This window comes from Aspergillus wentii, assembly GCF_001890725.1.
Source record: "Aspergillus wentii DTO 134E9 unplaced genomic scaffold ASPWEscaffold_7, whole genome shotgun sequence".
NCBI lineage: Eukaryota > Fungi > Ascomycota > Eurotiomycetes > Eurotiales > Aspergillaceae > Aspergillus > Aspergillus wentii.
The window spans coordinates 1,995,677-2,019,494 of record NW_024467838.1 but is presented as its reverse complement, the minus strand read 5'-3'; the positions used below and the strand labels follow the sequence as shown (position 1 = coordinate 2,019,494).

At 51.7% G+C, this 23,818-nt stretch overlaps 8 protein-coding genes across 8 annotated transcripts; 5 read left to right on the top strand and 3 right to left on the bottom strand.

Moving 5' to 3' along the window:
* Positions 1 to 866: 866 nt before the first annotated feature.
* ASPWEDRAFT_54058 (uncharacterized protein) lies at positions 867 to 7,628 on the top strand (the record flags this gene model as incomplete). The annotated part of the gene is made up of 4 exons (XM_040838005.1): positions 867 to 2,336; positions 2,395 to 3,233; positions 4,077 to 4,792; positions 4,852 to 7,628. The coding sequence occupies 4 exons, from the start codon at positions 867 to 869 to the stop codon at positions 7,626 to 7,628; spliced, it is 5,802 nt and encodes a 1,933-aa protein (XP_040686134.1).
* Positions 7,629 to 8,144: 516 nt separating this feature from the next.
* Positions 8,145 to 8,791, bottom strand: ASPWEDRAFT_54057 (med21 domain-containing protein; the record flags this gene model as incomplete). The annotated part of the gene is made up of 2 exons (XM_040838004.1): positions 8,145 to 8,690; positions 8,750 to 8,791. 2 exons carry the CDS (start codon positions 8,789 to 8,791, stop codon positions 8,145 to 8,147), a joined length of 588 nt encoding a protein of 195 aa, XP_040686133.1.
* Positions 8,792 to 9,023: 232 nt separating this feature from the next.
* On the top strand, positions 9,024 to 10,016 carry ASPWEDRAFT_175731 (uncharacterized protein; the record flags this gene model as incomplete). The annotated part of the gene is made up of 1 exon (XM_040831405.1): positions 9,024 to 10,016. The coding sequence occupies one exon, from the start codon at positions 9,024 to 9,026 to the stop codon at positions 10,014 to 10,016; it is 993 nt and encodes a 330-aa protein (XP_040686132.1).
* A 226-nt stretch (positions 10,017 to 10,242) lies between these two features.
* On the bottom strand, positions 10,243 to 10,949 carry ASPWEDRAFT_54056 (kinetochore Spc24 family protein; the record flags this gene model as incomplete). Its single annotated transcript, XM_040838003.1, has 3 exons — positions 10,243 to 10,420; positions 10,476 to 10,873; positions 10,923 to 10,949. 3 exons carry the CDS (start codon positions 10,947 to 10,949, stop codon positions 10,243 to 10,245), a joined length of 603 nt encoding a protein of 200 aa, XP_040686131.1.
* A 317-nt stretch (positions 10,950 to 11,266) lies between these two features.
* ASPWEDRAFT_31352 (mitochondrial fission 1 protein) lies at positions 11,267 to 11,945 on the top strand (the record flags this gene model as incomplete). The annotated part of the gene is made up of 4 exons (XM_040833539.1): positions 11,267 to 11,285; positions 11,348 to 11,366; positions 11,443 to 11,536; positions 11,616 to 11,945. 4 exons carry the CDS (start codon positions 11,267 to 11,269, stop codon positions 11,943 to 11,945), a joined length of 462 nt encoding a protein of 153 aa, XP_040686130.1.
* An 861-nt stretch (positions 11,946 to 12,806) lies between these two features.
* ASPWEDRAFT_175728 (putative RING finger domain protein) lies at positions 12,807 to 14,287 on the top strand (the record flags this gene model as incomplete). The annotated part of the gene is made up of 4 exons (XM_040831404.1): positions 12,807 to 12,914; positions 12,969 to 13,480; positions 13,537 to 13,974; positions 14,047 to 14,287. 4 exons carry the CDS (start codon positions 12,807 to 12,809, stop codon positions 14,285 to 14,287), a joined length of 1,299 nt encoding a protein of 432 aa, XP_040686129.1.
* Positions 14,288 to 14,776: 489 nt separating this feature from the next.
* ASPWEDRAFT_54053 (amidohydrolase) lies at positions 14,777 to 16,477 on the top strand (the record flags this gene model as incomplete). Its single annotated transcript, XM_040838002.1, has 2 exons — positions 14,777 to 14,985; positions 15,049 to 16,477. 2 exons carry the CDS (start codon positions 14,777 to 14,779, stop codon positions 16,475 to 16,477), a joined length of 1,638 nt encoding a protein of 545 aa, XP_040686128.1.
* A 159-nt stretch (positions 16,478 to 16,636) lies between these two features.
* ASPWEDRAFT_54052 (uncharacterized protein) lies at positions 16,637 to 23,699 on the bottom strand (the record flags this gene model as incomplete). Its single annotated transcript, XM_040838001.1, has 8 exons — positions 16,637 to 17,297; positions 17,348 to 17,942; positions 18,416 to 18,420; positions 18,657 to 18,954; positions 19,008 to 21,317; positions 21,462 to 22,953; positions 23,007 to 23,439; positions 23,602 to 23,699. The coding sequence occupies 8 exons, from the start codon at positions 23,697 to 23,699 to the stop codon at positions 16,637 to 16,639; spliced, it is 5,892 nt and encodes a 1,963-aa protein (XP_040686127.1).
* Positions 23,700 to 23,818: the final 119 nt, after the last annotated feature.

Sequence of the window (23,818 nt, the reverse complement as noted above, 5' to 3'; positions counted from 1 at the left end):
CACAAATAGTCAATATACAGGAGTAAAGATGAGTTAGGAATATTATAAAGAATATTTCTGTCGTTTCTCAGCATTCATATAAATGGGGAAAGGCATATTCAATTGACATGTGGTTATCGAGGAATGCCTGCGAATGCCGCTATACAGATCGCACTGGTCGACTCGATAATCAACCCCAGACTCTCGATTTGATATTAACAGTAATTGTTTATTTGACTCTGAATCTCTGGTGGATTAAGCATTTAAGCAAATAGATTCAATTGAGTTGGTTGCAATTGTTTCTATTAGTAGAAACAGTCTGGATCAACACATGGCACTTGACCCAGATAGAGCCAGAATCATCGGAATAACCAGACAAACTGCGTCATTGTCATCAGAATTGAATTGAACAGCTGTCAAATATCCTCATCTCCATCTTTTCTTCCACCAGACATGAATATCATCCCTTTTATCCTCCATCTTCATATTCAGGGGCGTATTTTAAGCTCTTCGCCTGGTGGATTCCCAGTGGAGCCACACGGCTTACCTTGTGGCGGTGCCGTATCGTAATTTCGCTTGTCTGTGGCTGCTTCTGCGCTGGTCTGGCCCGTTGGCCGTACCGTACCGTAAGGGTCCACGGCATCCCCTTCTGGATGACGGCGAGTTAACACTGAACAACTTCTTCGCCATTCGCACCACCCCGTTCTCTCTTACATGCTGGTCACTTGTTTTTACCTTCTTGTCCGCGTAATGTCTTGAGGTTTTCCTTTCTTCGTCCTTCGTTTACATTGACTTATTATCATCTGCGGTTGTTTCGACTGCCCTTTTTCTTCTTTTTCTGCTTTAGATGATCCCGTATTTGCCTCCGACCCTTGGAACAATTCATCATGCCTAAACACCGCCCTGCTACCTCTGGGTATGCCCGTCTCGCCCAGGAGGAGGATTTCTCGGATGACGCCGATGAGGATGACCTTCAGGGCACCGTTTCTCAATCCGCCCCTCGGTATGCTCCTATCTCCCACCGCGCCGGCCACATGCAGGCCTCCTCTCCTCCCGAACATCGACGGAGACACAGCGGTCACTACTATCGACGAGGGCGCAGAAATTCGGGCGTGGATATCAAGGCCATCAATGCGCGATTGGAAAAATGGGCAGAGGAGATCGCCTCCAAGTTCAAGATCCACCGAGTCAAGGGCAAGACCTATGAAGAGGAGAAGCTCGAGATCTACCACTCCGTCTTTCAGGCTCCTGAAGGCATTAGACCGATCACAGCGGAGATGCTTGAGTCGGATGAGATTGAAGGTGCTCAGCGGAGGGCTCGGGCTGAATTCGAGGAAGTCGTGGAGAGCGTCCGCCTCGCAATCGAGCTGGGAGTGCATCCCCGAATGATTTCCCAGGGAAGCTCGGGAAGTTACTTTGCGCGCAACAGTGAAGGTAAAGTTGTGGGTGTCTTCAAGCCCAAGGATGAGGAACCCTATGCATCCCGCAATCCCAAATGGACCAAGTGGATTCACAGAAATCTATTCCCATGCTTCTTCGGCCGCGCCTGTCTGATTCCCAACCTTTCCTACGTTTCCGAAGCGGCGGCATATGTTCTCGACTCGCGACTACGCACAAACCTCGTCCCCTACACGGATATCGTCTGGCTGTCCTCCAAGTCTTTCTTTTACGATTTCTGGGATCGAAGGAAGGCATGGATGGGCAAGAAACCGTTTCCTCACAAGGCCGGTAGTTTTCAGGTTTTCCTGAAAGGATTCAAGGATGCAAATCTATTCCTGCGTGACCACCCATGGCCCGATCAGACCAACACTGGATTCCGAGCTGAGGACGCCCCGAAACGTAAGAAGCGGCCATGGAATGAGGCCTGTCGCCCTTCGGGAGTTCATTCGGATGATGAGGATGACGAGGAAGAATACGATAATGGCCAAGCTCGTACTCCATCTCCACGGGAGGAGAGTAATGAACGCCGATTCTACTGGACCGAAGGTCTCAAGCAGGCGTTCAGAGAAGAGCTGGAGAAATTGGTGATTTTGGACTACATCATGCGGAATACCGATCGAGGTCTGGACAACTGGATGATCAAGATCGACTGGCAAACAGAAGAAGTGGCCATTGTTGCGGACCCTCCCAAACAAGATGGTTTCCAGCAGGATGACGACGAGCACATGCCCCCGCCTCAACCTGTCTCATTAACGCCTGACCAGGCCGCCTCTGGATCAGGCCCCTACAGACGACACGAAACAATGGTTGCTATCAGTCGCACTGGAACTCCGTTGAATGCACAAGAGCCACAAGCCACTGTCCAACTTGGCGCCATCGACAACAGTTTGTCATGGCCGTGGAAGCACCCTGACGCTGTAAGTTCATATGCCTAGCAAAGGACATATTTACATCGCACTAACTAACTCGATCCAGTGGCGAAGCTTCCCCTTTGGTTGGTTGTTCCTCCCGGTGTCTCTCATTGGGCAGCCATTTTCTCAGCGAACAAGAGAGCATTTCTTACCGCTTCTCACTTCAACGGCATGGTGGAGTGGCACGCAAATGGCTCTCCGACGGATATTCTCGCAGGACGATGATTTCAAGGAGAGTATGTTTGCGAGACAGATTGCGGTCATGAAGGGTCAAGCATGGAATGTTGTCGAGACTTTGAAGCATGCAGACCACGGTCCTCTGGAGCTGACCCGCAGGACCAGAGTATGTGTCTGGGATGACTTGGTAGATGTCCCGGTCGCCATTCCTCTTCGCGCGCCATCTACAGACATGCAAAAACGCAGAGCTCGGAATTACGACTTGGATGACGAAGAGATGGACATTGGCGCTTCTGCGTCTTTACAAACCGAATCCGATCACGATCTCTTGGGTCTTGGTTCTCCCTCGGGTGAGCTTCCTAATCCCAACCGGTTCGAGCTTTCACGGGGCCGCAACTCACGTGAACAAGGACAAGCAAGGACGCAGAACGGCAGTCCCGCGACTTTGGGAAATCATGAGTTCGGCCGGGAGGATGATATAGGCTATGGGAGAGATTTAGACAGGAGCTGGGCTACACTCCCTCCCCGGCCAACCGGTAAGCACACTGGTCACCGTCGCAAGCAAAGCTCTATATCCAGTGTGCTTGGACCAAACTTCGTTTTTGGCGGCGACGACCTGGAGGGTGATCTGGGATACGCCGCTGCAGAGGGCATGGAAGGCAACCAACGCAAAGTCATCGTCGAGCGACTCGAGGCCGTCAAGAGTAAAAACCCAGTCTTCACATGGTGTTAGACTGGTTCAGCCACCCCCTCCGGTCTCGACTTGGTTTTATTTCACTCTTATTTCTTTTTCCATTTACTTTTTTTTAGCGCTTGTTACGGCAGATCTGGCATGAGGAGTCCTTTTGCCGCAGGGTGCGGCATTGAATGGGGAAAATTTTACCTCTGTGTTGTATATAGACATTCCGTGCCGACTTCTTTTTCTAATTTCTTGGGTCAAGGAAGGCGCGCATAGAGCGAGCAGACCATGTAGCATATGACGAGAACTAATTCAACGATACCTCTTATTTTATTATCATTTATTTATCTGTTCTACTTCGTAATTGCTTTTATCTATAATCGCCAAGTGAGGGTAGAGTGAGGCGGCCGTGAGCCCATGCTTTGATAAGCGTCTTCTTATCGGCCTTCTTGGCGGCTAATTATCGAGTTCAACACCAGACGCTGAGATCATGATTGATCTCCCTTACCTCATGGAAGCTTGACATCCCTGACGGTCTTTTCCGGGATACAGCGATAATGAGTGGATCGTAGAGCCTCTCATTGAACTACGATTCCTCATCTCACCCATCTCTCCCCCCACACACCCCTTTCGCCTTCCGATCGCCGCCTCCTCTTCCTGCGGCCTAGTATATGGTATCACCGATCCTCGATAGCGTCACATGAACAATCCCTGTTTTTCCCCTTCAACACCTCTGGATACCCCTCGAACGATTTATTATTTATTCTCACATCCGACTCCGACTTGACCAACATCGTGCAACTACACCACATTCTTCCTGGCGTGTCTCGGTTACGTGCATAAGTGATGGCGTCCCACGCCGCGATGCTCTTGGACCCGCGGGCATACAGGAAACGCCTTCAGGCCAATGGTAACGACCCAGAACCCCCCTCTGCCCCCTCGGAGGAATCATGCAGCGACACGACTAGTCCTGGATGTCTAGATAATCCCTACACTTTTTTCCCATCTGCTCGTTCCCCCTCTCCTCCTGATGACCCCATCGACTCGGATACAGCTGGTTCTCTTTACTCACTCGTCCATGGCACAGGCCAGCAGGATCCCGGAAAATCGCCGCGAACCGCCCCCTCAGCGACTGTCGCCTCAGCGCCCACTACTCCCGTAGCGCATCACTATATCAGCCCGCAACATCATCAGCCTTCCTCGAACCCGAGTCCAACGGCAATATGGAACCTTGAGTCGCGCGGGCCAAGAACCCCCAGCAGCGGGGCTAGCTCCTCATCGCAGCACTTAGTCCCGCTGGAACCCGCGGTGGATGTGCAGTTTAGCAGCACGCTGTCAGATGATGGTAGCGATGGAAAACGAAGCTTTGAGCAGCTCGGTGCTGACCTCGGTCATGGCAGCCTGATCGAAGATATGTATGGAGTGGAGAGGCGCACGGTTCCGGTATACAAAAAAGCCAAGGGCCCTGATGAGAAGCCCATTCCCGTCAAAAGGGGATCTTTTTCAGTGAATGGGAATACCGAGTTGGGTGGGTATATGAAGGAGGACCGAGGGACATCGGGATACTCGTCGCCTGCTACATCTAATGTTGTTGACTTGACCTCAGGTACGTGAATATCACCTTCTCTTCATCATTCATGTGCTAAATTGAGGTTTTATCTTTAGATGCCCCGAGCCGTTCTAATAATGACGATGACGATCTCCAAGTCACAGGGTCTGTCAACCTCAGCATCCAGAGAGTCTGTTATGGGAAGCTAGAAAATGCGATGGTCCAGGCTTTTTTGGTGCCCAAACCCGCCTCACAAAATATATTCGGGGATTCTCTCGACTGGCCCTCCATGAAGTTAGGGGTCCACCGTCAGCCAAGCCAAGATACCAAAATCGAAATCTCAGACCCCCATGGGAAGAAATTTGGAGCTGTGGATGGGAGAACGGCCTCAGTCATAGTCCCACTGCTGGATTCGCCTGCGCTGAGAGTAGAAACCACTGCTCGTTTAGATGTGAGAAGACGGTCGCCAGGTGAATTGCCGTGGATGCCCTGTTCCAGTGCCTACCGCGTATCTATCAATCTGTACGGCCTGAGAAAGGATGCTGAATTGGTCGGGAAGCATCTTGGCCAGCATAATGTCTGGCTTGGGACCCCTAACTCTGTGGAACAAGGAGTGCCGGTGTTTAATCCCCACGCCGAGAGGCGACGTGCTCAGGCATCAATGTTGCCCGCAATAGCTGCTCGTGGCCGACCGGGGGGTAACTATGAAGTTCGAACGGCAGAGGAGGTCAACGACGCAGTCATGAAAATGTTTGATCAACTCCAAAGTGCGGATAGTATTCCCGAAATGGAACCTCCATCTCTTTTGTTAACGCCGCTTCTTCGGCATCAAAAACAAGCACTCTGGTTCATGACTGAGAAAGAGAAGCCTCGCAAATTTGGTGTCAAGGAGGAAGACAACAACTCCCTGTGGCGAATGGACTACCAGCCCAATGGAGCCAAACGGTTTCGTGAAATAATCAGTGGCACCGTCCTTGATTATGAACCACCCCAGAGTTTGGGGGGTCTTTTGGCCGATATGATGGGTCTAGGAAAAACTTTGAGCATTCTTTCCCTCGTCGCATCCTCTCTTGGAGAATCCCGCGAGTGGGAAAAGGTGATACCACCACCAGAACTTGTTCGTAGCTTCCCGGGTATCCGCAATACCAGAACGACGTTACTTGTGGCTCCTCTCAGTACCATCAATAACTGGGTTGGACAAATTAAGGAGCATCTCAAGGAGGACGCTATTTCTTACTACGTTTTCCATGGCTCGTCGAGAACGACCAATGTCGACGAGCTGTCAAAGTATGACCTGGTCATCACAACGTACAGCATCATCCTCAGCGAGCTGTCTGGAAGGGGTTCGAAGCGAGGCGTAAGTCCTCTGACCAAGATGAACATGTTCCGCATTGTTCTAGACGAGGCGCATACAATCCGCGAACAAAGTGCGGCGCAAACCCAATCTATATTCAAGCTCAACTCGCACCGTCGTTGGTCGGTGACCGGAACACCTATCCAAAATCGTTTGGAGGACTTATTCTCGGTCACCAAGTTCCTGGGACTTCACCCATACGACGACAAAAGCAGGTTTTCAACACATATTCTGAGCCGGTTCAAGATCGGTGATGCCACGGTTCTCGCGAGCTTGCGTGTGCTTGTCGACTCGTTTACCCTACGTCGAGTCAAAGATAAGATTAATATTCCCTCTCGTCACGATAAGATAATTACGTTGAATTTCTCTGAAAAGGAACGGCAGCTGCATGAATACTTCAGGAAGGAATCCAATGTAATGATGAATGTCATTGCCGGAGAGAGTAATGCAAAGATGAAGGGCCGGATGTATCACCATGTTCTGAAAGCAATGATGATATTACGACAAGTCAGTGCCCACGGAAAGGAGCTTCTCGATGGCGAGGATCGAGAGAGAATCAAAGGAATGAGCGTGCAGGATGCCATTGACCTCGAGGAGGGCGGAGGAGAAGTTGCCGGGGTCACAGATAAGAAGGCTTTCGAGATGTTTACATTGATGCAAGAATCCTCGGCCGATTCATGCGCAACGTGTGGGAAACGACTGGAGGAGTCCAGCACAGACTCAGGGGCTGTTGACCGCAAAGCAGCTATAGCGATTGTGCTTCCCTGCTTTGATGTTATTTGCCCCGAGTGCTTTTCTGGGTGGAATCAGGCATTTGATTCGCAAGCCGGGAAATCCTCGCATGATACCAAATGTCAGGTTTGTGAGGGATGGATACCTGCTTCGTATTCGTCAATCACCCCAGCAGGGCTTCAAGAATACGTGGTGGACCAAGCGAAAGCAAAGCAGGTTCGCAAGCAGGCTAAGACGCTTGGAGAATATGAAGGACCACACACAAAAACCAAGGCTCTGGTGGCTCAGCTGATGGAGTCCGAAAAGAAGAGCAAAGAGCTGAAGGAAGAGCCCCCAATTAAAAGCGTGGTGTTTTCTGGCTGGACTTCGCACCTTGACTTGATCGAGATCGCCTTCCGAGACAATGGAATCACAGGATTTACCCGTCTCGATGGAACAATGACATTGGCTGCTCGCAATAAAGCCCTCGAAGAGTTCCACAGCAACAATAAAATCACCGTTCTGTTGGCTACCATTGGAGCCGGTGGTGTCGGCCTGAACCTCACTTCCGCTTCGAATGTATATATCATGGAACCGCAGTACAATCCAGCGGCCGTTGCACAAGCAGTGGATCGTGTGCACCGACTTGGGCAAACGCGAGAGGTTACGACCGTGCAATTCATCATGAAGGGCAGTATCGAGGAGAAGATCTTCGAATTGGCCAAGAAGAAGCAGCAGTTGGCCGATTTGAGTATGAACCGCGGCAAGATCGACAAGAAAGAAGTTCAGGAGCAGCGGATGAAAGAATATAGAACTTTGTTTAAATGATTTGGGCGTTCTGTTATTTTTGTTTTCTTTTGCGCTTGGGAAGTTATTTTCTCATTTTCATGATCATAGGCAATCTGGGATGGCAATAATTGATACCCACGGCGATTTGGTTCTGCTTTTTTGTTATTCTTTTTTCTGGGCATTCTCTTGCAAGACTTTCTGTCTTTGTCGCTTGACATTTCCATGTTTTTTCTATTCCCTTCGTTTGGTTTCGTTTCATTTCAGGCGCTTCACTTCTTGACAAAAGGTCTGCATTGCAAGCTTGCGTAAAGCAGGATGATATACGACATACACAAGAATTCTGGGACTCAGGTCCAGTGGTTTCGGTTTTGAGACTTTTATATTTATTTGTTTTTAGATAAAAGGTTCAGGATGAGATCCAGACTCAAAACAGCGATTGGGAAATAGAGCATCCAAGTTTTTCTATTGATATCTTGTCCGTATTGTAATGCAGTCAACACGTCATAGGCTAATATAAGTTATCATTAAGATTCAAATTCAAGAAAGACATAAAAATCAACCCATCAAGTGTCCTCGATTCCCATAGATCCCAGTCTCAACTGCCCCCAACGCCGTCTCCAATCTCCGTCTCAGCTTCTTCAACTCTTTAGCCTTCTGCTCCCTCTCCTCTTCGACACCTCTCAACTCCTTCTCTAACTCCCGTATCTTACTTTCTTGCTCCGCCTCAGACGACCCAATCCCAGGCAGAACCGAGATCAAGTACTCAATCTGCTGTTCCTTGATGATCAAATCCCGCGCCAACTCCCTCTGTCGACTAGCGAACGTGCGCGGCGAGTCCGGCGCAGGCGGTAGATTCGGATCAACGACTTCTCCTCCCTGGCCGGTCTCTGACGCACCACGGGCAAGTTGCGCAGATTGCGGCGGTGGTGGTGAGGCTTGGGCTGCGGCGGGGACACCGGCCGGTGCTGGCGGCGCGGACGAGTTCTTGGGGATTTTGGCGAGAGCTGGGGCGGCGTCGGGGACTTGGGGGGGTGGAATGGTGGGCGAGTTATCGTGATATGTGCTGAGGTAGCCTAGGGTGGCGTAGAATTGGGTTGCGAGCTGTGATGTGGGTTAATTTGGTTGTTGGCTTTGTTGGAGATGGAAGAAGAGGTAGGTACCTGGTCGAGGCATGTTTGGAGTTGGGTGAGGATGTCGGCCATGATGGCGCTTGGGTAGATATTTTAGAGATGCGATAGTTTGATTTGAAGATAGAGTAGGGAATTTGCGAGTTGTTTCTAATTTGTTAATTATGATGTCGTTGGAGTGAGGGCAGATGAAATGCGGAGAACTGGACGATGAGCCTATCTTGAAGCTTTCTACCGCCTTCAGTTTTCCAGCATTTCCTCCATCTCCAATTCACCACGCCATGGATGGTACATAATAACAAAAGTCATGAAAGCGCATCGATTAATTTGCAAATATTCCCCCCCAAAAGTTTTCTACCGCTACTTTTCCCAATGTCCCATCCACCTCAGTCTAAACCCCTTCACTCGACGACTCTTCAAGCTCCCATCTCCGCCCTCACCACCATCTACCAACCACAATGACCTCCCCTCTTTCCTTTCCTACTCGGAGCGAATCGCCCTGCCTCAAACAAGCACGACCTACGTAGGCACACACTACGAGTACACCGTCCAACAAACCCTACGCCAATTTGCCTTCACCCTCGACCGCATCGGGGGCCGCGACGACGCCGGCATCGACCTCGTGGGCACCTGGCACCTACCGCAGCGCGAACATCCCCTCCGCGTCTTCGTACAATGCAAATCCCTCAAGACAAAACTGGGTCCGAATCTCGTCCGCGAGTTGGAGGGTACATTTCGGCAGTCCCCGGTTGGGTGGCGCACGGGTGAGAAGGCGGGTGTATTGGTTAGCACGCGCGAGGCGACCAAGGGTGTGCGCGATGCGATGGCTAGGAGTACGTACCCGCTTGTTTGGATGATGGTTGAGCGGGATGGGACTGTTCAGCAAGCGCTTTGGAATGCGAGAGTTGAGGAGTTGGGATTAGGGGCGTTGGGGGTGGAGACACGGTACGGTGGTCATGTCGATGATGATGGTGATGCTTCGGCAGGGAAGAGGATTGCTCTCACCTGGGACGGTGAGGATATACCTCATATGGATGAGGTTGAGAAGCAGATGGCTCAGGCCGAGGCCAAGTGGATGGCCTTGTGGGATGAAGGATTACCAAATTCCGAGAGTGGCGAGCTTGAGTTGCTAGAGATTGTAGAGACGCTGTTCCCTGATGAAAAGCCTTTACTAGCTACGGGGCCGACAGGAGTATGCAGCACTCTGTCTGACGTGGACAGGGCTAGGGTGCTGCAAGTCTTCCGCGACAGACTACATGCACGTCAGCCTGAAGGGAGATCGGAATCAAATGAAACATGATAAATGCCGTAGTTTGATATTTCCGGGCATTCCTACAGTAGGTCACATGGACTCCATCTGGTTGTTGTTGCAAAATCATTGCGATGCGTAAAAATCAAGGGTATAACAGAACATATAACACCAAACCGAAAGAATCAAGAACAAATCGTAGCATCATCAAACGCCCCACGGTCACCAATAATATCAAACGCCCTGGGCCATTTACATGGTGTTTCTGCAAAGGTTATTAACCCTGCATCGTTGACCAGAAGTAATTGGCATAGAAGAATCGCGAAAATTTGGAGTCGACATTGACGACATGCACGTCTCCCTTTCGACTGTTGCGAATCACGGCTTTGTTGAAATTTCCGGCATCATCGGCCTCGATATCGACTCCCAGTGATCGGTATATCTTCAAACGAAGACTATTGAAATTGAAATTAGCAAAGGCACTGTATAATCCCAAAACACAATACTCACATCGTCGCATCGTCCAACTCTCTTTCGCGTCTGGTGGGTTCATCTCCCTCCAGCCCCTGAGCTTCTAGATCTGCCAGTCGCTCTTTCAGCATCTCCAGCTCTCCCTCTAGGCGTTCACTTTCGACCTCGAGGTCGGAAGCCGCCTTTGCTACCCGGAACTTTCTGGTGTCCAACTCGACGATTTGCTCCGCGTGTTTACCCGAGTCATGCGCGGCTACGGCCTCCTCATACTGTGAATTTTGCGAGTGGAGATTCCGGGACAGCTTGCGCAAGGCAGATTCAGCATCGCTAATGCGCAGTTCACGGGATTGCTGTAAGGTGGAAAGAGAGTCGTTGATGCGGGTGATGGCTTGTTTATCGGGTTGGATGTTGAAGTTTCCGACGGTATGGTGGATGAGCTATCGAATGGTCAGTTTTGAGTAGTCAAGGTTGTGACGTGCAACATACAGTCGCGGGATCCTCGTCGAGCAACATCTTGGGTAGACAGCGATGCTTTGGTGGGTTCAGTCGAAATGTGGTTGTTGGAGCATCGTCGAAGTCATAATTCTGGATGTTGATGATTTCCCGTTGGGGGAGCAACAGCCACAGCGCCACACGCTATCAGCTGCACCGCCACATGTTGGTCCCGGAAAGTGACGAAACAGGCAGATCTGGAGTAATTCTCCTCATCGTCGTCAACTTGCAGGCTGTTTGTTTCTTTTCAAACTCGCTATCATCGATATCGCATATATCAGAGATAATCTCATATCTTTGTTTATACTCCATAATCAGTAAAGAATACTTTCGCAGCGATGGGATCTAACTTGCCGTGTATGAGCCCGCCTCCATCTCATTCTGTTATTGATGATTGCTGACTTTGATCTGCTATCTAGACGCTGCTGATGCAGAGAGGTCAGTCAGACGATGAATCTATTTTACTTGCCTCCTGTTTATCTGGGTCGGCTTGAGCTAACATTCCATCGTTTAGCCCGTTGAAGCCCGCGGAGCTCCAGGTCTTGCGGTCACAGTACGAAAAAGAGGGAGACTATGTTGGAATTCAGACAAAATTCAACTACGCATGGGTATGCTCGATATCTAAAAGCTCCGTATTTTTGAGGCTAGTGTCAACGTTGGCTGACTGGTTGATTCCGCATCTGACAGGGCCTCATTAAATCCAACGCTCGTTCAGACCAGCAGGAAGGTGTCCGCCTTCTCTCAGAAATCTTCCGTGCTTCTCCCGAACGACGACGCGAATGCTTGTACTATCTGGCACTTGGAAACTATAAGCTAGGAAACTACGGCGAAGCCCGGCGATACAACGACCTCCTCCTCGAAAAGGAGCCTGCCAACTTGCAAGCAGCCAGCCTGGGAACACTGATTGATGACAAGGTCTCCAAGGAGGGTCTGCTGGGTATTGCGATTGTGGGTGGTTTGGCTCTTGCCGCCGGTGTTGTGGGAGGCATCGTCTTCAAGGGAGCCAAGAGACGATAGAGGCTTTCGCCTTTCCCGATAGTCTTTGACGTGGGCTGTATATATAATTTCTCTGGGTTCATTTTCTTGCGATTTGGTCGGCAGCATTTGACGGCGTTTCATGTTCTCTTTGTCTAATCCATATGGCCTAAAGTCGCCTCACTACCGTCGAATGATACCTTCCAACGACGCTATTGCTGCCTCGTGTTTTTTATTCCCTCACTGTCACTATTTTGATGAGCCATGTCACCTTTGATAGTTGTCGATAATCTGCAGAATAATAAAGTTTAGTCTTGAGGCTAAAGTGGATGATTTGTCCCGAGGCGAGGCAGATACACGTCAGAGCCACTTCTGCATCGACTCAATCAGTTTGTATCGGAATTAAGAAACCAGGGCAAGGCAAAGAGACTCCAAATCTCAAACGCCCATCGTATAAACCGTTTGCTATTGTGGATGCGCCACCTCGCTGTCAAACGAATAAATCCCGGTTAACGTCATCGGGAATCCAAACAGAAAACCGACCGTTGCGTTCTCTTCGCTTCTTTCTCTCTTCCTTCAGCCTTCTCTGGCCTACTTTCTATTTTCCCCTTCACAAATTTATTTGTTGTCATTTACTAGCTCTGCAAGCGATGGATTGATTCGCTTTCTGGCACTATCGATTCCCAGATGCCACATCATTACCCCGAAACAATGACTCTAGATGCTTGTCACTATCTAAGTGCCTCAGGGAACAAGACTCACGAATCTCCGACCACAAGGCTCTTCTGACCTGTTTGCATCTTTTTGATCGACACGCCTCACTTTTCTTTCCTGTGATCTACTTATTTCTTTCTTTCTTTGCCTCTACATTCGACACATCCTCTGCCCCTCCACATCGTTATCATGGCTGATAGTGGGGATCGAATGTTCTGTCATGCCTGTGAGGGCGTTTGGCTTCGCAACGAAAGTGGACTGACCTGCCCTCACTGTCAATCAGATTTTACGGAGATTGTATGTTTATTCATTATATTGTCCTATATTCCCTTCCCTAACCCTTTTTTCCAGGTCGAAATCCCCCCAGAAAGTCCAGAAGAGACCTCCCATGCCGGCCTCTCAACCCCGCCACACCGAGAAAGATCGCGCTCCCCGATTAACCCCTGGGCAAATCACGATCCCTGGGCAAACGAGGACGATTATTTGGATGATCCCCATGGATTCGGCTCCGGTCTCGGAAATGGATATTCACACCGTACATACCGGTCCCCGGATGGCCGGTTTACATTCACCAGCACCATGTTTGGTGGCCAAAGCTTTCCCCCCAGACGACCACCTGGGTTCGAAAGAGAAATGCCAGGGGATCCTTTGATGCCGATGATGCGCAGTCTGGAAACGATATTCAACGGCCTGGCAGAAACACGGCGTAATCAGGATCGAACAGAAACACCTCGGCAGGATAGCACTGAGCCTGATGAGCGTCCCAGAGATATGCCGCCCGAATTTGGTGCAACGGGGAGGCTGTTTCCTCGAGATACAAATGGTCCGCAGAATATGGCGCCACCTTTAAGCACTTTAGGAGAGTAAGTTTGGTTCTTCGCCCTTTTCCCCTGGATTTGCGTGCTAATTCGTATATCAGTATCCTTGATCTCCTCCGACCAGACCCTGCGATGAATGCACCTGGAGGGGGAGGTGCCCCTCGCGTCATGACTGGCCCGAATCCGATGGCGATGTTGTCAACACTATTGAATCTCACTCGACACGGAGATGCGGTATATTCGCAGGAAGAATTAGACCGGGTAGTATCTCAGCTGGTTGATCAGACCTCGAGTGGCACCGCCCCCCCGCCAGCCTCCCAGAATGCTATTCGGTCGCTGCCGAAGAAAAAGATTGACCAAGAGATGTTGGGTACTGAAGGCAAAGCGGAATGTTCAATTTGTATGGACCCTGTGGATTTGGGCACCGAGGTCACAGAGCTGCCTTGCAAACACTGGTTTCACTTTGGCTGCATTGAAATGTGGTTGCATCAGCATAACACATGTCCTCAATGCCGCCGCAGCATCAACACTCCAGCTCAGTGAGTCGAGCCTTAGTCTTCCGGGCCTATCTCAGGTGTCTTGTTCAGGGTTGTTAATAGATTGTATTACAGACAGGAAGGAAGCAGTGAGAATCCCGTGGTTATTACTGATAGTCCTGAGCCTCCTTCTCCCAATCGCCGTTCATCCGGCACAGTACCTGAGCACAGTGGCCGCTCACCATTGTTCGGACAACGCCAGTACACTAACGAGTCCGAATCCAATGAATCAGATCGCAGACGATCTAACCGGAGTGAAAGTAACGGTGGGGGCTTGACCGGGTGGGTGAGAAGCCGGTTTGGAGGAGGAGTTTAAGATACGCATATGCCTTTTGGCTTATAGCTCAGGAGGTTTGTTTGAGTTTCACTGGGTTGGATATCCACGGGTGAAATGGACATGGACTAATTTTCAACGACTTGCACCTGGAATATAGATGGAGGGCTGTACCACGCGGTTTTGCGTTGATATCTTGGTTATTCCGCGTTGATGGTGTAATTAATGGAATGATGACTTACGACTTGATTATTTTTATACCGACTCGCATCAACTGCAATTTCATTCATTCAAGCAAAATGATACCCAGATGAATAATGACTTCAATATCTTTATAATAAATTCTTCAGTAATCGTTTACCCCACCTTTGGCTGATCAAAGGGCGCAATCTCCCCCACTTCCACGGACAAATGTCCGCCATCTTGGCTATATCCACTTGGATAGAGACGACTCGACTCCTCCAGACAATTAAAGATGTTCCCATCAACTCTCTTCTATCAATCAATTGATCTGTCAACATTCGACTCACCATGAAAACAATCTACAATAATGGCGTTATTATCTGCGGGGCCGCGACGCAGGATGTATCGATTCCCCGCACCTGCATGATCGTCGACAACGACCGCATCGTACATGTGGGCAACGATACAGATGAAGCTGTCGTCCAAACGGGACAGGAAGATGGAATTGAAGTTGTAGATTTGGAAGGACGACGAGTTGTCCCGGGGTTCATCGATGGGTGAGAAAACATATATTTTCACCATGGCATACTCTGTACAGTATACGCTAACAAGCTATCCAGCCACATGCACCTGCTTCTCTTCGGAGCGTCTCTATCCAAAATCAGTCTGGACAAGTGCAAAAGCCTCGAAGATATCCGCGCCACCATCAAAACAGCTGCCAAAGAGCGACCTCACGCGGAACGGCTATTCTGCCGTGGCTGGATGCATTCCATGACAGACGGCAAAGCGCTGGCTAGTATGATTGACGATCTAGACTCGCGGCCTATCTTTATCGATTCCAAGGATCTGCATTCGGCGTGGTGTAACACGCCTGCTCTGAACGAGCTCAACGTCCACGATATGCCCAACCCAGAGGGAGGCGAGATCCACCGTGACGAGAGTACGGGAGCTCCCACCGGTCTTCTTAGTGAAGCAGCCGCCGTGCTTGTCGTCTGGCCTCACGTAGCCAAAGTCGCGTCGAGGGAGGAGAAGCTGTCGTTTATCCGAGAAGCCGTCAGAGCATACAACGCAGCCGGGTACACTGGGATGGTGGAGATGGCGACGGACGAAAACACCTGGCAAGCGATGGCGGCGCTGCGCGAAGATGAAGCGAAGCAAGGACGCAAAGTACCCATTCGCCTCGCGGCACACTGGATCATCTCGCCCTCCAAGACGAATGAGGAGAACCTAGCGCAGGTGGACCGGGCCATCGAACTCCATCAACAATTCAATTTGTCGACGTCTCCGGATTTCCGTATCACGGGCATCAAACTGATCTGCGATGGTGTTATTGATGCGTGCACGGCGGCGCTTACAGAGCCGTATTCTTCGAACGGGACGAACTGCGATGCGCTCTGGCCGGCGGATATGCTTCAGAAAGTAGTGCAAAAGGCCGATGCGGCTGGTCTGCAGTGTGCGCTCCATGCCATTGGCGACGCGACTGTTCGTCTAGCCATCGATACCCTCGAAACGGTTGGGACAGCAGGGAAGCGTCACCGTATCGAGCATTTGGAGTTGACGGCACCCGAGGATGCTAAACGATTGGGCGATCTGGGCATCACGGCGTCTATCCAGCCTGTCCACGCTGATCCGGCTATCCTGCGTGCCTGGCCTAAGCTGTTGGGTCCAGACAGAGTCAAGCGAGCATTTGCCTATCAGGATTTCCTAGATCACAAGGCGCCCCTTGCTATCGGGACGGATTCACCCACAGCACCGCATCTGCCTCTACGGAATCTGTACACGGCCACGACGAGACGGTCTGCACGGGAGCCTGGGCTGACGACTACCGTGAACGATCACTTTGCGCTATCGCTGCTGGATGCAGTATCGGCTGCGACGGCGGGATCAGCGTACTCGTGCTTTGCGGATAAGATTGCAGGCAGCTTGGAAGTAGGGAAGAAGGCTGATTTTGTCGTGTTGGATATGGAATGGGAAGCGGAGAAGTTGTTGGATGCGTCGGTTTATGCGACGTATTTTGAGGGGGAGAGGGTGTATAAAAGGGATGCATAAGATCATTGTATGAATGGTCTATATAGGTTCGATGTCTGTAGATAGTATATAGAAGGGTGGAGTCACGTCATCTTCTTTTCAGCCCATTCAAGTTTCTATATAGCCTTCTTCATCATTCGTAACGGCTTCCTCTGGGGATAGTCTAGCATACTCCAGTTCCTAGAGTTTAGTCTTCGTTGCTGTTCCAAAATATTCCGAGTGAACCCGACCACACAATTCCTTCAGAACACTAGCCAGCCATTCGAAATCGCTCTTCTCAAGATAGACCTGCGCACTTAGACGAGTCCACAGATGACCTCCATGCGAGAACATAGGCACAAACGTCCCATACGTCTCCATCAACTCGCCCTCAATCCACTTGCCCAGTCTCTCAATATCAGATTGCGCGAGTCGATCAATTGCAATCGGCAATCTAACAGTCGTCATTCCACACCGACGAATCTGGCTCGTCTCACCCGGTTTAAGACCCGGCTCTTGCATCACCTCCGTCCCCAGAGCACCAGCCACAATATCTGCGGCCTCGTTGGCCAACTTCTCAAGGTAAGCGTAGATACGGTCGTCACCGCCGCAGACCTCGGACCGGAATTTCAGCGCCGCAGGAACACACATGTACGGGGTGTCATCACTAGTTGCGACGAAGTCGAAAAGCATCTCAAAGGCAGATTTTGTGCTACCGTTCCCTTGCATGACCGAGGGACGGGTGGCACGCGACGTGGGAGCTGGGATAAACCCCCAGGAGGTGGGAAGTGTAGTGCGGATAAGATGTTGATGACGAAGGGGGACATAAAGAACAGCACAGCCACGGGGGACATAGAGCCATCTATACATGGATTAGTATCCTGCAGTGAATTAGAACAGGGGATTCATTACTTGTGACAATTACTTGTAAAGAAATCCGGGTTTAGCATGCCCAAATCCAAAGGGATATGTCCAATGCCATGGGCACCATCAATCAAACTCAACACGCCCTCCTCGCGACACGCCTCTGTCAATCGTTCAAACGGGAACCGCACACCGGGGTTACTGACGATAGTGTCAAAGACAGAAACACGGACATTTAACCCCTCCGCTTTAGTCTTCCGGACAACCTCCCGGAACCGATTCACCAGATCATCATGGCTAATCGGTAAGGCATACTCGACCTTTCTTGCCTTCAGGCCGGGCGTCTTCTCCATCAAGAAGACAAGACTCTTCTCAACGGCCCCGTAGACAGTATCAAAGTAGATGATAACATCACCCTCGGCGAAATCAAGGTTGTGCAGGATGGTATTGACGCCCGTCGTGGCGTTCTTGACGAGCACGCACTCGTTGACGGAGACGTTGAGGAATGCAGCCAAAGCCTGGCGGGCGGCGTCGATGCCCTTGGGCTGTGTTCTGCGGATGAAGATATCCGAATGAGCTTCGGCTTCAGCTTGAAATTGACGAAGGGCTGTTTGCACTTGGACGGGATATGTGCCAAATGAGCCTGATAGGAATTGTTAATATCTTGGTTGATGGATGCGGACGGGGAGACAGACCGTGGTTGAGGTGTTTCAATTTGGGGTCAATCAAGAAATGCTTCAGCATGGGGGCCCCAAAGGGCGTGGGTGTATTTGGAGACATGGTATTAGATAAGTATGATTATTATAGGTATATTTATATCCAACTAAAGATGAAAAGCGATGGGAGTGATGATCTTGGTGGAGGGGAGGAAAGACGGTGGAGTGAAGAAAACGGCGGTTTTATCTCTCAATCTCAGCACGGCATGCGTCGTAATTGAGTCATGATCAGCCACGCTGACTCCACTGGAATCCACGATACTATTAATCGATCAGATTCAGTCTAACAGTTGTGGATCTGGACTCTGAACGGTTTCTAGTGAACAGATCTACATTGTCTAGGCAGGTCTCGTCCCTCAAAGGGCGCGCCCTCGTATTCAACGGCCGGATGCAACCCTACATACGCTAAATGAAAAATACTCCATCTACAGTGAAATCAAAGATGTCAAGTTCGAAACATCAATATGTTGACTAGCACTGGGTTGACTGTGCTTAAAACCAACTCGAGTACATCAAAATATCAAGCCAAAGCCATCATTCGTGCAGATGAGCTGATCATGGTACAAAATGGCGTTATCCACAGATTCTTAGATGCAACATAGACAAGTCTCGCATACACACTCCTTCCAATTCACATTTACCTCTTGCCCTTCTTGCGGGGAGCAACAACCTTGAAGGCTGCGTTGCTGTTGTCTTCCTCACGGTGGACACTAGCCGATCCCTTCTTGGCCACCTCGCTCCATCCTCCAGCGTTGTTCTGGTCAGCGAAGGCGCTGGCAGCCACAGATTCGACGATGCCCTTGTCCGCAAGCTTACGGCGACGAATGAACTCGTCGGCAAATCGTCGGCCATCCAGGGTCTGGGAGTTGGCATACACCGAGTCAGAAATGATCTCCGCCTCTGCAGGCAACAGCACAAGTTGCTGAACAAAGTCGTCCACTGTACCAAAAGTTAGCAAAATCCTAGTAGATATAGACACCAAACAAACTTACCATTGATGTTGCTGTTCAAGCCCTTGCCCAGTGACAGATTGGCCCACTTGGTGAACTCCTCCATAGCTCGGTTCGAGTTGGATGCGGTAGTGCTGGCCACAGTGACAGTACGGGGAGCGGCGGTGGTGACGGTAGAGGTGGTAGTGGTGGGGGTGGACGCAGCGACAGTTCGTGGTTTGGCTGCGACAGCCGCCGCCGTCGGGGCCGCTGGAGCATTTCCGCTGGTCGAACGTGGTCCAAGAGGGGCAGCAGGGGGTGCCTTGGCCTTACCACCAGCACCAACCGTGGTCCACGCACCCGAAGCGGCCGGGGCAGCTGATGCAGGTGCAGGTCCAGATGCAGGTGCAGTCACCTTACTGGCAAGGTCGGCATATCGCTTTCCAGTAGACGCAGGCGGGCTAGGAGCGGCGTTCTGTGCTGCGGCGGCGGCGGCGGCTGCCAGACGCTGCTTGCGAGTCTCCTCCTCTTTCTGGATCTGGGCAAGAGTCTTCTTGGCTGCGCCACCGTTAGAGGCGGCTTGGCCCTTGTTGTTCCACACTGATCCAGATGTTGGTGTCGAAGGAGATCCACTGCTGGCCCAGTTGGCGGTCGAAGGAAGACCCGGAGCCTGAGCCTGAGCCTGGCTGAGACGTTCTTGTTCCGCAAGCAGCTGAGCACGACGAGCGGCAGCGGCCACTTCCTCCCTTTGCGCGGCATTCCGAGCCTCGGCTTCTTGGATCTCCTTAAGCGAGGGTCCCTTGGGAACTTCGTTGGCTTCCTTAGCCCATGGAGCAATGGAGGTGGCGGGGGGTTCAACGGGGGTCTGAGTCTGAGATCTGGAGTTGGCAGCCAGAGACTCGGCCACGTTCTGGCGGTTGCGCTGCGCGGCGGGAGCGGGAAGCGGCGAGGCGGAAGGTGGGGGGGGGAAGGGCTGGGGCATTCCGCTGTCAACCTTGGCCCACACAGATTCCTTAGGAGCTTGGCTCTGCTGCTGCTGCTGCTCCAGTTGGTTTTGCTGCATCTGATCCTCCTGCTGCTGTTGCGCAGCTTTCTGCACCTGTTGGGACAGAGTGAGAACCGGTTCGTTTCCAATGGCAGGGGATTCTTCAACCTCAAGGGTGGTTGTCTCCGTCTCCTCCTGGATTTCCTCGGTCTCGTCCTCCTGCGATGGACCCGTAGCGGGATGGGTAGGGAGGCCTTCGGCGGTCCGCATGCCGAACTCGCCTTCTTGAGCCCTCAAGGCGTGGAACTGACGAAGGCGTTCTTCGCGAGCCTGTTGATCAAACAAGCTATCTCCCTGTCCAGCGTCGAACTGGTCTTGTTCCTGTTGTAGCTGGGCCCGATCTTGGAGCATGCTTGCGACCTGCTGCTGGTGGAACAAGCTATCAGGCTGGCGAGAAAAGGACGTGGGGCTTCCGAATCCAAACGGGTCCGGACGGCTCACGTTCAGGCGATCAAGAAGGGCAGGAAGCTGATCCTGGCTATTTACCAGGTCCGTTCCAAGCATCTGAGGGCCAACATTGGGCAAAGCACCCTGTCTCAAAGGACCAGCGGCATCAAAAAGGCCCTGGGTTTGCTGCTGTCCTTGCATGGGAGCCTGGATGGGCGATGGCTGGAAACCAACAGGGGAAGTAATGCTACCGAAGCTGGGCTGGCTGTGAAGACTGTGCGCGCTCGAGTGATGCTGGAGCTGCTGGGGGTGCACTCCATGAGGAACGCCCTGCAACTGCATCTGCTTCATCAGCGCCTGCTGCTGAGCGAGATGCTCCTTCTGTCTGGCCATCAGATATTGCTCCTCTTGCTTTCTGCGCTCCAAGGCATTCTGCTGTTCGGCTGTCAATGTAGTGCCGAAGCTCGGGAAGCTACCGGGGAAAGGAGGTTGAGCAGAGCCGGTCGTAGGTCCTCCTGTCCAAGGGCTAGGGTTGGGATCGGGCCCGTGGGGGATTCCAATCTGGGGCACCAAGAAGGGCTCACGCGAGTTTCCAATGCGTCGCACGAGCTGCGCCAATGGCTCAAATTCAGGGTCTTCGAGCTTCTTGATCTGCAGATCAGGGCTGAAAAAGCCTGCCTTGAACCAGTCGTGCATCTCCAAGCCAGTCCATGGACCCTGGATGTTGCCCTGCGGGTCACGGTAGATCCAGCGCATGCGATCCGGCATCACCATGGTCCGCTGCTGGGCGGGGGGCACGGAGCCAGGGTTGCTGATAGTCTGGCCGGGAGTTTGGCTGGGCTGCGGCACTTCGTGGCCCAAAGTAGCGGGAATCGAGCCCACAGCGGAGACTGGGGTCTGCGAGGCCGAGGTCGCCGTCGGCTTCTCTGCTTGCTGGGGATCTTCTTGACCTATCAGCGGGCTTCCGATTTCAATGCCGTCGAGACCAGAGAAGACACCTCCTCGAGAAAGCAGTTGTTGCTCTTTCCCGGGAGAACGAGCCTTTCCGGGGCTTTCTCCTATCACACTCGGATTGAAAATCTCACCTGTTTGCCTAGTTCCATCATCCATGACAGGGTCTTGTCTTGCCAGGTCACTTTGCATTTGCTCCTGCATGGCAGCAGGGAAGAGAGACCCAAGCTTGCTGGACCGGCCAAGGCTACCCGTTCCCGAAATACCAGCATGAGGACTGAAAAGGCCACTGCCTCCCAGTGTAGACAAGCTGGGGGACTGGAGATCAGCCGCCGAGCCAAAGATCGGGTCGCCAAAGCCGGTCGCAAAGGCAGATCTCTCGCGCGTAGGCGTGCCAACAGCAGCGTTCGAAGCAGGCCATCCACCAGCACCTCCAAGAGAAGGAAGACCCCCAAGGGCACCAAGGTTAGAAAAGCTTCGGTTTCCAGCGACACTAGATGTTTGGCTGCGGTCGATCGAAGGTAAGTCCATTCCAGACCCAACCCTTCTCATGGAACCAAAAGGTCCAGCAGGGTCACGAAGTCCAGTAAGACCAGGATGGTGGCTGTTCTGAATGTCAGATCCATCAGTCTCGACATCATCTGCGTCAACTCTTTCCCCGTGCGGGCTTTGGTAGGGGTTAGTATTAGTAGGGCTAGTCGGCTCGTGGCCCTGGAGTAGGCTGGGAGTCGGGTTGCGCGAATTCTCATGGCTCTGCATCAATTCACGAAATCCAGGGATGCTAGACGTCATTCCAAATGCGGAGAACCCAAGCTGGTCAACACTGTGAGGTGGCGCTTCGACATCCTGGGAACCGCCAAGAGCAGCACTTCCGCTACGAGCCTCCTCCGCAAAGGGATTCGTTTCACTGCGGCCAGCACGCGTCTTGACGGCCTCACCCCAGGGTGAGTGTGAGCGCTTGTCACCCTCATTCTCAGTAAGCCTTTCCAAATTGCTGAGGGAAGCCTTTTCCTTGATAGAACCTGCAATATCCTCCGAACTATCCTTTGAAAACAAGCCCTTCAGACGACTTTCCCCACGCAAACTGCCAAATCCAGGTTTCTTTTCCGTGGTCGGGGTCGGGGCGTTATTCGATCCCATTGAAAAGGCCCCAAAAGCCCCCATCGGAGAGAAGTTGGCGTTGTGCGAGGCCGTTGCCCCCCAGGGAGAGCTCGGTCCGCTCACACCAGCACTCAAAGGATTGGTGGAACTGCGCTTCAGGGATCCAAAGGGAGAAGCAGATTCACCAGGGCCCTCCTTATCCTTATCATCAAGCTTGGTTGCCGTATCTCGGAAATCGGTCTTGCGGCGCAGAAGAGACGGGGGTGGGGTAGAGGTGTTCGTCTCGTCACGGAAAAAGCGAGAACCACTGGTCGTAGGAGACATGGAATTACCAACGGAATCGCCAGTCTCCCGACGCCTGGGTCCTGGCCGCGCAGCGTTGGGAGAGGAGGTGTTGTAGTTGTTCATATGGCCCTGGGAAACTGAAGCTTTGCGTGCTGCTGCAGTACCAACACCAGTGGTATTATCCTTGTTGGCATTGGTCGGTGGGGGCTTCAGAGGGGAATTGACCGAGACGGTGAAAAACTAAGCCACTCAGCACGGCTCTTTCCAAGTCAATATCAAACAGGCACACGAACCTCTTTCTCATCATCGTCCATATCCATTAATCCCAAGGGCTCGACCTGTCCTCCATGGTCCCAGCACACCTCAGGCCCTGAGGGAGTATCCTTATGGTCATCCCGCTTCCCCCAGACTCCCCCATTCACAGAGGGCGCCTCCATATGAGGATCCCAGTCGGCAACAAAGTATTCTGCAACGTTCTTACTCAAAGCTCCCGTCTCCCGCTGAACTTTGTAAAAACTGAGAAGCTGGTCCTTGGAATAACGAGTTTCACCGGATGCTCCGTTACGTAGCGCACTAGAATTCGAGGTCATATGTGGGGGGATATAAGCACCGACCGTAGGAGTCGAAGCGGATGTAGGTTGGCTGCTGTCTCGATTTTGAGAAGGGTTCGTAGCAACGGACGGGCGGCGGAAGGTCTGTGTTGCACCATTCATACGAGTTCGAGACCTGAAGGAATAGCAGGAAAAGAATAAGTAACAGAAGAAGGGTGTGCTCAGGACAAAAAAAATTGGGTGTGGGCAAGCTTGATGAAAGGGATGATGTGGCCAGCAGACAATGCCACCACAGCTGGCCTTTCCAAAAGAACAAAGAGAACAGGACTATCCATACCATTCTCCACCGGCGGTTCCATCACCTCTCCTACTGGAGGAATCGTGGATGTTGCCAGCAGCAGCTGAAGCAAAACTAGAAGGGAGTGGCGTAGGCATTATGGCGGTATCAAACTAGATGATACGGTCGGTCCAGCAAACGGGAAAAAGATTCAAAAAGAAATCGAATCGACGAAAGCTCGGCGCGAGATTCTTTTTTTGAGTGGCGGATTGGAAAA